The sequence below is a fragment of the Adiantum capillus-veneris genome, chromosome 7 (genome assembly GCF_014529385.1).
Source record: "Adiantum capillus-veneris isolate H3 chromosome 7, ASM1452938v2, whole genome shotgun sequence".
NCBI classification, from domain to species: Eukaryota; Viridiplantae; Streptophyta; class Polypodiopsida; order Polypodiales; family Pteridaceae; genus Adiantum; species Adiantum capillus-veneris.
In genome coordinates this window covers 59,337,024-59,354,457 of record NC_140937.1, presented here as the reverse complement: position 1 = coordinate 59,354,457, position 17,434 = coordinate 59,337,024, and the positions used below count along the sequence as shown (strand labels likewise).

At 43.6% G+C, this 17,434-nt stretch overlaps 1 protein-coding gene across 1 annotated transcript in view; it reads right to left on the bottom strand.

Annotated features, from left to right (window-relative positions):
- Positions 1-868: 868 nt before the first annotated feature.
- The window catches only part of NF-YC10 (nuclear factor Y, subunit C10), a 57,422-nt gene continuing 40,856 nt past the window's right edge, over positions 869-17,434 (bottom strand). Inside the window, exons 2-4 of the mRNA XM_086517227.1 lie at positions 1,964-2,048; positions 1,448-1,489; positions 869-1,362 (exon numbers count right to left, since the gene is read on the bottom strand). Coding sequence (XP_086373353.1) covers positions 1,298-1,362; positions 1,448-1,489; positions 1,964-2,048 — 192 coding nt within the window. The 3' untranslated portion in view covers positions 869-1,297. The remainder of the gene's footprint in view (positions 1,363-1,447; positions 1,490-1,963; positions 2,049-17,434) is intronic.

Genomic DNA, 17,434 nt, shown 5'->3' with positions numbered 1-17,434 from the left:
TCAATAGGCAGACCATGGAGGCAGAAGGGTAGACTACTTCAACCATTAGCTAGCCAAAAGTTGTTGTCCACCTTATCATTCAGGCCGCCGAAGTCTGTGTGCTAATTGAGAGAGAGAAAGAGGGAGAGAGAGGTCTCAAAAACAATCCAAAGAGAGTGAGTGGGCCAAGTATAATTAATGCAACTAACTTTTGCAACCTGAGAACCCCACATGAGAGAAATGAAATGATATATTAACGTCTACAAGAGGCCAAAATGACCTATGAGACCAACTGATTACAATGATGAGTCTAGTACCAAGTCTGGGTACAAACAAGAAAACTACAAACAAAGAATTGATAAGAGTGCTACCGCCCAATGTGTGGATGGATGAGAGCAGGAGACTCCATGGATTTGGGTATTGGGTGGGTGGTTGGGTGCATGTAGCTATAGGCCTTCCTTCCCCTGTTCTTTTTTAATGTATCCTTTTTTCTCTTTGCATTTTCTTATAGATGCTGCCATGGAAGCATTGAGTCCCTTGTTGGTTGTGCCACCAAGATTTCCAGATTGTGCTGTCACTACTCGCTCTCATTGACCACCACAAGTTGGTCGCCATTGTTTCTCCTAAGTCTACATTCTCTTCCCAATCGTCTTTACAGTGTTGAACTTCACATAAGTAGACACTTGTTCTAGAGTATCTCTAAGGGCCTTCTGCCAGTAGTCAATCAACATTGAGAGAGAGAGAGAGAGAGAGAGAGAGAGAGAGAGAGAATTTTAACATCGTAGGAAACTATCCCAAGAGACCTTAAAGATCTATCTGACGAGGAGAGTTGAGAGAGAGAGAGAGAAAGAGACGGCCATCTCCTGATCTCTTCTTTAGACGTCACTATTCAAAACAACTTAAAACTTCTACACAATGACAAGAAGCATCAATAACACATCTCGTCCTGCGTGGTGCCCATGCTATACTTCAAAACTTTATGCCCAGAGACAGTTGCACCTTCTCTTGAAAAAAAGGCAAAAATGAACTTTTTCTAATTGACGTGCTCTTTGGCATAGGAGCACATCAAACTTGAGAGGCACTTACTCGGGTATTAGGTCAGCAAACATTCTTAATTACATGGTTACTCAGAAATTTTGATCAGAATATCAGAAAACTAATTGATTTCTTAACATAAACTGTGATTGTATGCCTCTAAAAGAGAACCAAAGTAGTTCCTTGGGTCAATGTCAACTCATTTCTTCAGCTTTAAGTTTGCTCGCGCTCAATAACAATGCAGCATCGAAAGCAAGGCCTCTTCCAAGAATGGCAGTGCCACCTAGTCTTCTTGCTTGATCCTATTACTGAGAGCATTGATCGCTGTCACTTTTTCTGGAACAAAATCTGTTCATAAAGAAGCGAGCCTATTAAGACTTTAAAACACAAATATTGACAAGGTGGCATGTCAACACTTACAGCAAACCCTTACCGGCAAGAAACTGGAACCTTTTCGCATGATTCACATGTGTTGCTGCAAAATCAGAACAGCATATTTTGAGCCATAAGGAAAATAAAGCTACAGCAGCAAATAGAACTTTTGACTTTTCACATGCTCATATTTTCCGGTAGCAGCCCTCTCAGTTCTAAAAATGGCAAGAAACATCGCCATGACATTACATGAGAACCTTGATTATGGCAAGAAATAGAACTAACCATTAACCAGGCAAGCTGCATATGGCTAACTAAAACCAGAAGTCAAAACGGACAGACTTCCAAGTGAATGGAACATTCTTGGAAGAGCTTTCAAAAGGGCACCCCCCACTACAGTGAACTTCATGAGAACCCCAGCTTCTGCTACCTCCTTCAATGATATACCGAAACAATTGCAAACACATGTTTAGGACAACTAGATCGCTGTTCCGAAACAAGCAGGCTTTACTAGCACTTCATTGAAAAGAAGGAAACAAATTCAACTTAGTTAGATGAGTTATAGAGAAGCTCTCACCAAGATCTTTGTAAGTTAAAACATGCCTTCTATCGTCAATCATGTGTTCAAAAGAGTGCTCCACGAACTTCTCAAGAAACAAACCCTGTAGAATGTGACCTTGGAAGATTAGAAAATTGACACTCTGATATACTAATATCCATATGCAACTGAAATACATCACTCAAGGATGACTCCACCATCTGAAGTCATACAACAAAGTTTTCAACGTTTAAACCTAATATTCTGAAAGCACCACGTTCAGTTTTCCTTCAGATATCTTGCTCATGTTACCTTGGACTTCATCCAAGCTCCTAAAGCAGTCTACAATTGGAAGGTAACTGGCAGCCAAAAACTAAATAAAATAAGGCCCTGTTTGGACTTGTCGCAAAAGATATGGTGAGTTCTGACACGCACAAGGCAAACTGATACCCCAAAAGCACTGTACTGCACATAAATATACCTTCATAGTACCCAAGAGGAGGCTGGGTGATGAGACCACTTGAGTAAGCATGGGAGGCCTCGTGGGCTGCAGTGCTATGACGAGTGAGGAAGCAATCAAGCAGGACCTGAAGGGCAATGAGCAGGGGGACCAAACAGTCAAGAAGAAGACAGATGCAAAACTGGCAGGGGAGTCAAGTGGTCAAGAAGAAGACAAACGCAAGACTGGCAGAGTATAAAAAAAGAGACCGAGGTGAAGGCTGCTTGTGATGAGGGTAGTTGTCACATAGTGATGACGTGTCAGGCCAACACCCAAGAGGAGAGAGAGAGAGCGCGAGCCTGCTGTCTACGGATGGCCCAGAAAAAATGACGCAATTCCCGCCTGCCAAGCAGTGTAAAATGTGAACAGCCATACGGTGCTGATGTGGTAGGCTGTTCGTGATGATGCAGCATCTTTTAAGGGCCAGATATGGAAGCAGTTGACTTATCAGCTTTTGGAGCCTCAAGTTTTAGCATATTTAGCTTTTGGGCCCAGTTGCTTTTGTATCAGTGCCTAAAGATGTGAGCCTTGGGGGTCTACTCTAGCAGATTAGTGCATGGTTGCACAGTTGCAAGACAGACTCCCCGGCTGTTGTACTCAACGACTACTAATCCAAAAAGAGGTACTAAAAGGGGCGCCAAACTTTGGGACCAGAGCATTTGGAAGTGGAACTTTTACCACTTCGTGTTGCCACTACAATTTATTTCAAATATCAAGTAGTAAAGTTTTTCGGTTCCGTTTGTGTGTTTGTTGTGGAATTACTCCCCTGTCAGTGCCAAGCTGGTTACAATGGTATCAAAGCTTCAATTGATTCTTCTTCTACAAAGGATCCAGTCAGAATTTTTGCCACAGCATGGACTTTGATAGAGAATCCGATCAGGAACAAAAAGGCATGCCCCCTACGATTTTGAGGGATGAAGCACCCAAATTCCAATTGGCAACGGGGATTCTAACAACGGTAGATCGGATGAATAGGAGTCAGATGATCAACTCGAAGGACCCTTGATCGAGGATCCACAACTTGCAAATCTTTGACCATCGACAAAAGATGCAAGTTCGCACTTGAGCTAATGAAGTACTCCAAGGATCTTAAATATGCAACATATAGAAATAGCTGATTTCAAACCGAGAGGTGGCAGAAGGTTGCCAACTCACGAAGTGTTATGGTCATGTGAATGGTCAGCATATTGTGATCTTGTTTGATTCTGATAGCATGCATGATGTGATTAGTGATTCTCTTGTGAAGAGCGCACGGTTAGAAGCTACTCCAGTGGATCCCATTGTTAATCTCTCAATTTGCTCTTGGCATGCACTCCTCAGCATGAATGTCATAAGGTGACAATCTCAATTCAAATCATAGGGTTTCGTCTTAAGTTTGTCGTTTCTCCTCTGTCTGGGTGTGATATGATTTTTGGCATGAAGTGGTTAATATTTTTGATTGCCCAAGTTAATTGGAAAGAAAACACTCTCTCTCTTGTCGGCTAGATCTTTAAGGTCTCTTGGGATAGTTTCCTACGACGTTAAAACTCTCTTCTTCTTCTTCTTCTTCTTTCTCGCGGTTGAAGGTGCCTCTCTCGTGGTTATTCGCTGCGAGAAGAATATTCCGTCTTTGTCATTAATCTCTCTCTTATGTTTTGAAGGAGGATAAAGCACGCAATTCCATAGTCTCTCTCAATACACAGTCCCACACTCCAGAAAAGAATCAATCATTGCATAATAATGAACCTCTCTCTGTCGTTCCTTCTCTACAGCCTGAGAAGCATTTTTTGCATGATAGAGATTTGATTGTTCGTACGAATCACCAAGCCTTCAAGTGGCTCCAATTTGTATCAAGTACACCTTGGAGTGACTGTCAAGCTAGATGGTTCCAGTCTTGTTAGCAATTGGGTGGTTTGATTGTTTATGTTCCTAGTAAAGCTAGCCCAATTGCAGATACGATCAATCACGCATGACAGATCTTGGCTCTCGAGTCGAGATCCACACCCATTCAGGAAGTATCTTTTGTTCGCACGAATAGTCAGTATGCATTTTTCATATCTCTCATTCGTGGCGGTCTCTTGTACTTTCGTCATCGTCTTCCTGTGTTACCTTTTCATAGGAAAGCCATATTGCACGCTGCACATGATTCACTCACGGATGAGCACAAAAGCATGAACCGCACTCTAGGAAAGGTAAAAAGTTTGCATTTAAGGAATACACAATGTTTTACCATTGTAGGTCATGTCAATAAATTTTGCATGGTCATTCCTTAGCAAGACACAGTCACCGCAAAAGCACTAGCATCATTGTCCATCAAGCATTGATATTCCCTTCATGGTTTGCCAAAGTCGCTAGTTTTAGGTAGAAAGGTTAAGTTTAGATCACACTTTTGGCATGTATTTGTCGAAAGATTTCGCACTCCGTCACATTTTTCATCTACATTACATCCGCAGTCGTTTAGAACGCATAGTTCTTTTTCAATCATACAAAAATTAAAAGATATGTCTATGAAATTTTGAAATTGTTTCAAGAAGATCCTTCAGAAGAGATTCTTGAAGAAGATGAACCTGAGATCGTACACAAAGTTAAAGACCTAGAGTTGAAGCAGATTATTCTGCGTCGCTTTTGGCACGGCCCAAAGAAGCAAGCATTGCAGTCCTTTTTGAAGTTCAAGTATCGCAGCACTCACGCAGTAGAGTGGGCCGACGAAGATTACTTCCCAAATAACCCGGAGTTGTTGGGCAGACTACACGAAAGCCATACAACTCGATACTAGTACCTCACCTTGAGAAGGGAGGGATGTCACAAACTGATGACGTGGCATGTCCGACTGGACAAACCCTAGTGAAACTGACAAATTCAATATTATGAGTTGTTCCAACTTATGGAGTCCGGTTTGATGGGGCCCAAGGACACTAGGAATTAAAATAAAGCAAGGACCCAATTTGCGTGGACACGCTGACGTTGTAGCGCTGTACATACATCCCTGTGAATTGCGTTGGTTGCTGACATGGCCTCTGTACAGATTTTCGCGATTTGTGCTAACAGCTTTTGGTGCTAGGGAACCAGATGCTTTTGGACCTCCAACTTTTCATGTAACTACTTTTAGAAGGCCATGGGCCTTTAAAAGAATTGCCAGGGTCTCTTTCTCCTGCAGATTGGCTTGGGAGCACTGCGGAGAAAAGAAGACCCACGGACATTGTACTTTGCCAAGCATTAATATAAAAAGAAATACCGAAAGGGACACCAAACTTTGGGGCGAATCTCTCTGGGTGTGGAACTTTGTTGTGCCGTGTCGTCTCTCTCAGTTTTGTTCAAGTTTGTTAAGTTGTTTTCAGTTTCTCTCACTCGTGTTGCATCAGATTCTTGACTTGGGGTGTCCAAGTCTATTACAATGGTATCACAGCTCAGTCGATTCTTCCTTCTACAAAAAATCCGATCCCTTTCATCGCGACACATGGATTCAATTGACGAATCTCGTCAGGAGGAAATTGTTGCACTTGACCACTCAGGTTCGGGTGAAAACACGGAAGATTCCAATGGACGACAACCACCTTCTGTTGACTTGGAAGGAGAGTAGGAGCCACTTCCGTCCATGGAGTATGGACGAATGGAGATGCATCGTCAATAACAGGTTGATGCATGTGCCCAACAGATGCTCCAGTATTCAAAAGATCCACAATATGCAAATTTTTTGATCAAGCACCCGATTGAAGAAATGCATTCTTGATGACGTACTGCCATCAATTCATCTCTGAAGTGAGCCCTGAAGAAAACACCTACGTTGGTCACACCCACTCACTCGGAGGGTGTACTCGGAGGATGAATTTGATGAATCAATAGAAAGGCGAGTCAGCCAACTCCTGAAGGCCGAGAAGTAGCCAAGGAGGCAGAATTGAGCAGTAGACTATCCTGGCTACTTGGGTCAGAAATCTACTTTTGAGAATGCACGAAAGACAAAGAAGCGTGTGCGCTTTGAGGGTGTTTCCAGTTCATCCTCACCCTCTTCTGATAGCTAAGACAGTTCTTCCTTGTCTGACTTTAGCAACGAGGACAAAAAGAACAAGAAAAGAAGAAAGACTCAGAGGCACATCAAAAGCAAGAAGAAGGCAAAGAAGAGCAGATCCCACCAGAGATCCCGAAAGTATTCTAACAGTTTGGATGAGGACTCATCTTCCTCTGAAAGTTTGGACTCCGATGACCAGATGTTTTGTAACAAGAGGAATCATTTTTATAGAGCCAACCACTATGATTTTCTCGAGGATCCGGGCAAGAAGCCGAAAGATTTCAAGGAGGGAGGGAAACCACTAAAATTTGATACTTTTTCGGGCTTTCGAGATACCCATAAGGCCCTCGCTATCATCCAACAGTTCGACATAGCCTACTCTGGAGGACACTACTCAGAGCACTCCAAGGTCAGGAGGGCATCATTTTATCTCAAGGGAAACGCGCAAACATGGTGGTCTACCCTACTATTACAAAGGAAAGCACCAACAAAGTGACTACAGTTCAAGCAGGTTTTTACCTCTTCTTGGCTCACTCAAGAGTACAAACGTGACGTGATAACCGCTTGGAATCATCTGCGGATGACCAAGGAAGACACGTTGGACATTTATTGCCAAAGATTTTGGGAAACTTTTCTATTTGCCTCTTCTTTCAAAAGGATCACCTTTAAGTAGCAGATTGAGCGATTTTATTGTGGTCTACCTAAAGAGATATGGGAATACTGTTTGCTGCAGAAGTCCAAGTCCATACAACAACTAATGGGGCATGCCAAACAATGGTTTGAAACGCACGCGAATACTCTTACGTACCCCACTGATACGCTCTTGACAACAAGGATCGAACAGAACTTGAACAATGGTAACAGAAGAAGAGGAAAGCTTCAGAAAAAGAAAACTTCAGGCCCTCAAATGTCAAAAGACACGTGCTATGTATTTTAAGGAGGGGACGTGTTTCGGGTGTGGAGAACACGAGCATGTGTTGGCCCGGTGTCACACAAGACACCCACAGGAAAAGCCAAAGAGTTCCAGAGCATCAAAAGAGCGTGCATGAAAAGCGAAGACGAAAGCAGGATTGGTACCAGATTTTGTGGGGACCGATTCGGATCAGATGGACGAAAGTACTGAACTTTGCAGAGTGTATGTCACAAACTATTGACGTGTCAAGTCACTAAAGAACAGAGCCACCGGCCGAGGGGTCTAAACCCTAAGAAGAACAAGCAACAACACAAGGAGTCCTACCAACTTATGGGACCCCATTCGATGGGGCCCAAGTGACATAAAGGCATATAAATAAAGCAGGACCCCCACACACACAGAAGGATTTGCGCCAGTTTGATGATGTGGCAACTGTACAGAAAACCCTAATTTTGAGTTGACATGATGACGTGGCAGACTATACGGATTTCTGCGTTTTGCGTTGACTGCTAACGTGGCAGTTGTATAGATTTCCGTGATTTACGCTAGTAGCTTTTGAGCATTGCTGTTTGAAGGCTTTTCATGTAAACTGCTTTTGGGCCTAGGGCCTTTAAATATGAGGCCATGGGCTCATTCTCTGGCATGCTTCCAAGAGAAGGTGCAGAGCTTGGAGTATCGGCTTGTACTTTGATGATGCAATATAAAGAAATATCGAAAGGGGCGCCAAGGTTTGGGGACAATTATCAATACTCTCTGGGATGGAATTCCTCCACTCCGTGTCACATGTCGTCTCTCTCTTTCAGTTCAGTTGTTAGTGAAGTGCTAAAAGTTTGTTCAATCTGTTCTCTTCTATTGGCACGTGGTACCCGTCCTGTGACAGTGTGGGGTAAAGTGCGAGACCAAGAAGCCCTTATTTTCTTTGATGGAGGAGCCAAGAGCAACTTCATCTCAACCAAATTGGCGGCTCAACTTGGAATTACACCAGAGGAAATGGGACCACCGGCAAAGGCAGTTCTAGCACCCACCCGAATGGGATGTTGCCATTACACTTGTCATTGGTAAACTACGGTTGCATTGTAAGGGGTATTTTGGGCACGAGGACTTTTACATCATGCCTTTGGAAGGGTATGACGTTCTCTTAGGAATCCCTTGGTTCCACAAGAACGGTCCAGTGGTCGATTATAGAGCGAGAAAAGCAATCTTGAAGAATGAGAAGGATAAAGAGATTGCACTTGATGTAAAACTGAAGGGCACATCTATCCCACTTGTATCGGCTTCAGCTGTTTCTAAATTAATGAAATCCAGTCTTTTTGTTTACTCAATCTTCTTGAAAGAATTGAATGACAATCAAAGGTCAAATATGTCTGACCTAGAAAAGGAACAACAACATTTTCTGCAAGCTCAAGCTGATTGTTTCTTGAAGGCTTACAAGGAGAGTTACCTCCTTCACGTCCTGAAGATCACACGATTGACTTGATTCCAAGCAGTACACCACCGAATCGACCACCCTACCGAGTCAGCTGAGCCCAAAATGAAGAAATAATGAACAAGTAAAAGAACTTCTTGAGAAGGGCTTATCCAACCCAATATTTCACCATTCTGTTCGGCTGTGTTGCTAGTTTTAAAAAAAGATGGGTCTTGGAGAATGTGCATTGACTATAGAGCTCTTAACAAAATCACCATCAAGTACAGATTCCCTATTCCGAGGATCGATGATATACTAGACACACTTCAAGGTTCTACTTGCTTTAGCAAAATTGATCTGAAGAGCGACTAGCATCAGACCCTAAACCGGCTCTTGGGGATGTCTACAAGACAGCTTTCAAGACATCTTTTGACTTGTATGAGTATTTGGTGATGCCTTTTGGTCTCATGAATGCTCCGGCTACATTCAACCGCATGATGGATAGGATTTTCAGAGAGTATAGATCATTTGTGGGCACCTTTTTCCACGACATCATCGTCTTCTCCAAGAATGAGGCAAAGCATAGACACTATTTGTTACAGGTCTTCCACGCACAACAACATTGACTCGTAGTAGATGGGAAAAAGAGTGAGTTTTTCTTGCCAGAGATACACTTGGGACACATTGTCTCCGCGGAAGGTGTAAAGATGGACCTAGCCAAAGTTGAGACCATCCATGATTGGCCAGATCTGAAAAATATTCATGAGGTTCGAAGCTTTTTGTCTTTGTGCTCTTATTATCGGCGGTTCATTCGAAAGTTTGCAGATATAGCTTCTCCATTACATGTGTTGACTCAGAAAGGGGTTCCTTTTACTTGGGGACCATCGGAAATTGCAGCCTTTCAGACTCTCAAGGAAAAGTTGACAACGGGTCCAGTGTTGGCTTTGTCAGACTCGCAAAAGCCCTTTGAGGTTTACTGTGATGCTTGTGGTCGCAGTTTGGGAGCAGTCTTGATGCAAGAGGGCAATGTTATAGCTTACGAGAGTAGGATGTTTTCACACTTCCAAATCGTCCATGTGTAGGGATCGAAGAATTTAGTGGCAGACGCGTTGTCTTGCAAGCCATTGGTTCTGGCTATTTTGGCGATTCATCATAGAAGCTTCGAGGATATGGTAGATCAGTACGCCACCGATCCTGATTTTGCAGACATCTTTAACCGGATACAGAATGGGCAGGCTATTCCATACAAAAAGGTTATTTGATGCCCCAGGATCACATTGGGTAGTTCACTTGAAATGCCAAAACTCTAACACCCTCTTTGCAGCTCATAACGGACATCAATAGTGAGACCAAGTCGACGTAGAAGATATACCATGGACACCCTAGTACCTGACGGGATACTGGATACACCTCAATTTTGCTACCCTCATCTTTGTACTTGATAATAATGCCATCTTGAGCATCGTTTGCCTTTGTAGAAACTTTGAACTATAGACCATACTACGTCCAATAATCCCCATTCGTGAACTGTGAACACATCACGTCCAGAATATAAAACTCCAAGATAATGAACTATGGAACACATCCTATCCATGAGACTTGAAACTCAATCCATTTTTTTAGCAGACATTGCCTTTATTCATACATGCCAATGCCCATCAATAGTTGACAACACATTTTGTAGCATGCATTACACCATGCAGTTCCACAAGCAAATTTTCATCCAGTCATCTCATCCGCATCGGAGCTCTTGATATTCGTGCGTAGCACTATTGAATTGGCACGCCCATCCATAGTGTTTAGACGTTTGATTGATTCCGTGCGAAATGCATGTACATTGAACTCCGACATACGGGTCCAAACACCGATAACTTGAACTCCAACACAAGGGTCCAAATTAATTATAGGGAGCACTGCTTGTTGTAACTCACAAGCCTCTCTCTGGTTGAAGCTAGTGGTGACACCTATCATTTGACTAGAAATCTGACATCAAGGCCACTATGGCCGCCGCCACGTGTGCCATGCCGATCTTCTCTGTCAAATCTTGATTAATGTAATCTCTATCAAGCTTGCCTTTGTCCTTGTCTATCTATGAGTTCCTGCTTTTGCCTTTGGCTTCAAACTCTCGAGCCAAACAAAGCGTCGAGTCACATTCATGGCAATTGTGGTCGTACCTTCTGGGTATCGAGGCAGCTAACTGAGTACTGGTACTGCCATCCTTGTCCAACTTGCCTTTGTCGCTGTCCTCTAGCGAACTCGTCCATTTGATTTTGACTTCACAATCTCGAGCCAAAGAATTTGTCGGGTTCCTTGAGAACTGTGCCGATGCATAGGCCTCTAACTGGATGGTGGATCTGCTATCCATAGCCATTTATTGGTTTTGGTCGTTGTCGTCGCGGGCGCTCGGGCAAGTGGGACCCACGTTGAAGTTGCAAAATCTGATAAATTGGTACCTTCTCACACTCCAAAATTGGCCGCACGAACCAAGCCTCAAGATCTCCAAACTGCTTTTTCACTCCTCTGCAATTCCCAAGCCGCTCCGCAAAATCCTTGTCCTTCTCTGGAGTCCAAAACTCCAAACTGTTCACCTCTCCCGAGCCGCAAGATTGGCACCCACGTATAATGCTCACCGCACAATTCTGCTCCGTCGTTGCCGTGTGGGAGCCCTCCAACAAATCAAGGCTCCGCAACAAAAAAAAAACTTTGCCTCTTCATTGCCCAAGCCGCTTCCAAAAGTCTACTCGGATGCCTCTCTTGGGCTCCGGGTCACCAAAACGTCAACTCCGAGGACCTTCTCAGTAGACAAGTTCCAACCAACACCCGCTGGCCCTCAGCGTTTTTAACACGCTGGGTCAACGTGTAATGGTGGGAGAAAAGTGTTGTTGCCAAAGAGCACCAAAGGGTCAGGCGTTTTGAAACGCTCGAAGGGAAGAGGCCAATGAAACCAGCACGTAGGGCGGTAGACTTTAGCTTTCACCCGATTCTTTACTTGAACTTTACAACATAGAGGAACTTCACGAATAAACCTGTGACTGGAATTAACACTTCACACAAAGCACGGCTTGGTAGCTAGAGCGCTACCAAGCAGATAGTGACACCCTGTAGGCCCCAAAGACTAACCCAAGTCTAGGTTCTGTCGCGACACAATAGAGATTCACCAAAAACACTTCACAATTAAAGAGTCGACACGGCCCGGCGTAGTTCCGTGCCTAGAGAGATTGGCCCCAAGACTGGCGCCCCTTTTGGTATTTCTTTTTGTATTAATCTTTGAGCAAAGTACAACTCCCACAGGTCCTCAACTCTCATACTCTGTGTCCAGATGCCCTGCACAATGAGGCCCTTGGGTCCTTTTATTGATACATAGGCTTGCTAAAAGCAGAGCCCCAAAAGCAAAAAAACTCAAAACCTTCAATTCCCAAAAGCTGGCGCCCCTCAGCCTGTCAGCGAAAATTACGAAAATTGCGTACGGCTACAACGTCAGCAACGCAAATCGCGGCATCCGTACAACTGCCAAATTTTTTAATGCTCTTTGTGTCCCTTGGGCCCCTCGTACGTGGCCATAAGTTGGGACAGCTTTATTAGGGGTTCCTTCTTATGGTCATGCCACGTAAGCAGTTTGTGACGGTATTTCTTTATTCTTATTGCAATAGACAATCCGATCACTTTCACCTAACTCTCACCAAGCTGTTCAAACCTGTCAATGGCTGTGATTGCAAGTTTTTGACCCAATTTTGCCAGTATAACGACGCAAAAACCTCTGTAGATCAAAAGTACACGTCAAGGACACTTCCCTTGCGGTTGGGAAGCTTTACAGTGAGCTACAGGTCAATTTCAGCATGCTATAATTACCTTGATTATGTAGAAGCGTTTTTTGGAACCCTACAAGGAGAGCTCTGCCACTTGGCACCAGCTCATTGGGTTTTTGTATTAAAGGCAAAAAGAAAAGAGAGAGAGAGAGAGAGAGAGAGAGAGAGAGAGAGAGAGAGAGAGAGCGTCGCTTCAGCCCCTTCCGCCAGAAAGCTCCAGGCTGATTTCAGCTAATGCAAGGAGGCAATCGCTTCAGCCCCTTCTGTCAAAAAGCTCCAGGCTGATTTCAGCTAATGCAAGGTGAGGGCCTCTGTCCCGATGCTATCACTTACGCATGCACTGATTGCGGGATATGCACATCAAGAGCGAGGCCAAAAAGCTCTAGGCTGATTTCAGCAAATGCAAGGCTATGAGGGTCTCTGTCCTGATGTTATCACCTACGCATCCTATGCATGCATCGTGAAGGCATGTGACTCTATTATTGTTAGTCAGGGGCTGTTGTTGTGCTTGGCAATGCCTCAAACCTCTCCTGATGCAATCACATAAACTGCAGCTCCTTCCGCCATCGCCATTGCCTGTGTGTGGTCGATATGTATGCCAAATGTGGTGCACTTGAAAAAGCACAAAAAGTGTTTAAGGAGCTTCCTGTCCGGAACGTCGTCTTTTGGAGTGCATTGATTGTGGGATATGCACAACAGAAGCAAGGCCACAAATCTTACCAAGGCAGCAGGATACATTTGCGATAGTGGGTTACTTGAAAATAAGACATACTTAGCCAACACGCTAGTCAGTATGTATGTCAAGCGTGGTATACTTGTCCGAGCACAACAAGTCCTTGATGAGCTGTTGTGCTTGGCACTGCTCGATATGTATGCCAAATGTGGTGCACTTCAAAAGCAGCTTGTGGAGCTTATTGTTTGAAACGAAGTCTCTTCAAATGCACTGATTGTGGTATACCCACAACAGGAGTAGGGACAAAGAGCTGTAGGCTGTTTTCAGCATATGCAAATTGCTGGCCTTTGTCTAGATGTGTCTAGATGAAATCACCTACGCGGGCATCTTGAAGGTATGCAGGGCCAAGTAGCTCTGGGCTGTTTTCAGCAGATGCAAAGAGAGAAAACGCAATCACCTACACGTGCAACTTGAAGGAATCTAGCATCGTGCAAGATGTTGGTATCGGCAAAAGAGTTTATGATGATATTGTTATTCAGGGGGTTGTTGACAGAAAACTTTGTGCTTGGCACTGCCTTGGTCGACATGTATGCCAAAGGTGGTGTACTTAATAAAGTACAAAAAGTGCTTGTTGTTTGGAATGTTGTCTATTGGAATGCACTGATTGTGGGATATTCCCAACAGAGGCAGGGCCAAGAAGCTCTGGGTTGTTTTCAGCAGATGTAAAGAGAGTGCAGCTATCCAAATGCAATCGCATACTCTTGTATTTTGAAGGCATGTGGCATTAGGCAAGATGCTTATATGGGCAAAGGAATTCATGACGATATTGTTAGCCAGGGGCTGTAGAAAAGAAACGTTGTTACTTGGCATTGCCTTGGTTGACATGTATGCTAGATGTGTTGTAATTCATAAAGCACTCTTTGTATGAGCATATACACTTACACTTACACACACACTCGATTCTCTCTATGCAACACTAGTTTCGTTTTGACGCAATATCCACTACACAAGCAAACATGGAGAGGAAGAGATGAGTCTTTCTTTTGTGAGCTCACTTAAAGACTGTGCTTAGAACAAGGGTTTGTACCAAGGCAGCAGGATACATGCTGATATTTGTGATAGTGGGTTACTTGAAAAAACACATACTTAGCCAGCACGTTAGTTAGTATGTACGTCAAGCTATTGAAAAGAGAATTACTGCTTGGCACTGCCTTCGTCGATATGAATGTCAAATGTAGTGCACTTCACAAAGTACAAAGGCTAGAGGAGCTTACTTTTCGGAACAACGTGCACTGATTGCGAGATACGCACAACAAGAGCTGGGCCAGAAAGCTCTAAGCTGATTTCAACAAATGCAAGGTGAGGGCCTCTGTCTAGATGCAATCACTTACGCATGCATCTTGAAGGCATGTGACTCTGTGCAAGATGCTGATATGAGCTTAAAAATTCAATTTGTGCAATCACATACGAGTGCATCTTGAAGGCATGTGGCTCTACGCGAGATGTTGATATGAGCTTAAAAAATCATGCTGATATTGTTAGCCAGATGCTGTTGAAAAAGATGTTCTTGGTAATGCCTTGGTTGACATGTTTGCTAAATGTGGTGCACTTCAGAGAGCACAAAAGTGCTCAAGAAGCTTCCTGTCCGGAGTATGGACTCTTGGAATGCACTGATTGCAGGATTTTCCCCAGAGGGGCAGGGCACAATGCTCTTGTCTGTTTTGAGCAGATGCGAAGTGAGCATCTCTTGGCACTGCCTTGGTCAATATGTATGCTAAATGTGGTGCACTTTAAAAATTCACTCTAATATTGTTAGTCCGGGGTTGTTGCAAAAAAATGTTGTCATTGGAAATGCCTTGGTTGATATGTATACCAAATGTGGTGCACATCAGAAAGCACAGAAAGTGCTTGAGGAGCTTCCTGTCCGGAATGTCCTCTCTTGGAGTTCACTGATTGCGAGATATGCGCAATAGGAGCACGTCCAGAAATCTCTAGGCTGTTTTTTGCATATGCAAATTTAGGGCCTCTCCCTTGATGTAATCACTTACGCGCCTCTCTCCTGATGCAATCGCTTACGCACCTCTCCTGATGCAATCACATGTGTGTGCATCTTGAAGGCATGTGGCTCTACGCAGATGCTGGTATGGGCATAAAAGTCACGCTGATACTCTTAGTCAGGGGCTGTCAAACAAAGATGTCGTGAGGGAGCTTACTGTCTGGAGTGGCGTCTCTTATAATGCACTGATTGCTGGTTACTTGAAAATAACGCTTTCTTGGGGAACATGTTGGTCAGTATGTGCGGTGCACCTGTCATGGCGCAACAAGTCTTGTGCGGGATGTTTTCTGATTACAGGATATGCTGAGAAGAAGGATTCATATCAAGGCAATACAATTCAGGCTGATATTCAAGGAAGTAGGATTCATGCTGATATTTGGGATAGTGGGTTACTTGAAACGAACACATTCTTGGGGAACATGTTCGCCAGTATGTATGTCAAGTGCGATGCACCTCTCATGGCGCAAGAAGTCTTTGACGAGTTTCCTATGCAAGATGTTGTCTCTGATTGCAGGATATGCCCAGCAGAGGGAGATCCAAGAAACAAGTATTTCTTTTGTGAGATAACTTAAAGACTGTGCTGAGAAGAAGGATTTGTACCAAGGCAGTAAAATTCATGCTAATATTTGTGCTAGTGGATTACTTGAAATGAACACATAATTGGGGAACATGTTTGTCGTTGCACCTGCCATGGTGCAAGAAGTCTTTGATGAGATTCCTATGAGGGATGTCATCTTTGATTGCAGGATATGCCCAATAGGGGTAGGGCTAGGAAACAAGTATTTCTTTTGTGAGCTCACCTAGAGACGATGCTGAGAAGAAGGATTTGTACCAAGGCAATTGGATTCATGTAGATATTTGCGATACTGGGTTACTTGACATGAACACATACTTGGGGAACATGTTGGTCAGTATGTGTGTCAAGTGCAATGCACCTGTCATGGCACAACAAGTCTTTGACGAGATTCCTGTGCGGGATGTTGTGTCTGATTGCAGGATATGCTCAAAAGGGGTATCACGAGGAAACTCTGGGCTGTTTTGAGGAGATGCGAAGGGAGGGCCTATCTCCAAACGCAATCAGGTGCATTTTGAAGGCATCTGGATTTACACAAGATGCTAAATGTGGTGCACTTCAAAGAGCACCAAAACTTCTAAAAAAGCTTCTTGTCTGGAGTGTGGACTCTTTGAATGCATTGATTGCAAGATTTGCCCCACAAGGACAGGGCTAGAAAGCTCTAGTCTATTTTCTGCAGATGTGAAGTGATTGCCTCTCTCTTTATTGCAAGATTTGTTCCAAAAGGGCAGCATTAGAAAACTCTAGGATATTTTCAGCAGATGCCAAGCAAGGGCTCTTGGAGAAAGATCTTGTGCTTGGCCGTGTCTTGATTGATATGTATGCCATATGGGGTGTCCCAAAGTCTGTAACTTTGTGTATGTGTGCGTGTGAGTCTACAAACAGATAGTAAAGAAGATTCAACATACCCTGAAACCAAGAACATCATAGGTAATGGTAGCCATGATAGCAAAAGTGAATGCGACAGTTGATATCTTTGTAGAAGTCACAAATTGGATCATGATGGCAGAACTTTATACTGCAGGCAAAGTGATAGAACAATGTAAGGAAGATCTAGGAGCCGATCCATCCAAGATTGTGCATCGATCCTCACGACCAATACCAAAGGTAAACTTATATTTTGACTTTGATTTCCTCTATGTGATCTGAAAAGTACTTAGATTACATCATGTGAAAAGAATAATACCAAAGAAAAAAGTAAAGTGTGTCACCTTCTTCAGGTAACTCGTAAAATCTAAGCATGGCTTCTTGAAGCCTTCTAAGATCCACGAAAATATTGTTCCACATTGTGTAAGGAAAAGCAATTAATTTACATCATTTCCATTCTAAAGGTTGTAGATGAAGTTGACAATGGTGGAAGAATTTTTGGGGATGCCCAACAAAGAGACACATAGACGATACACCACGACATGGCAATGTGGAATGATACATGTCTTCATAAAACATCGGTAATGAGTTCTTCTTTGTACGGTTGTAGTATTTTTACAATAAGAAAGTCCCTCCAACACTGGAGGAGAAGCATAAGCCCCCCTTCAACACTGGCGGGGATAAAAGTGGCGGGGGAAGGGCACGTTCCCTACGGTATTATTATAAATGTGG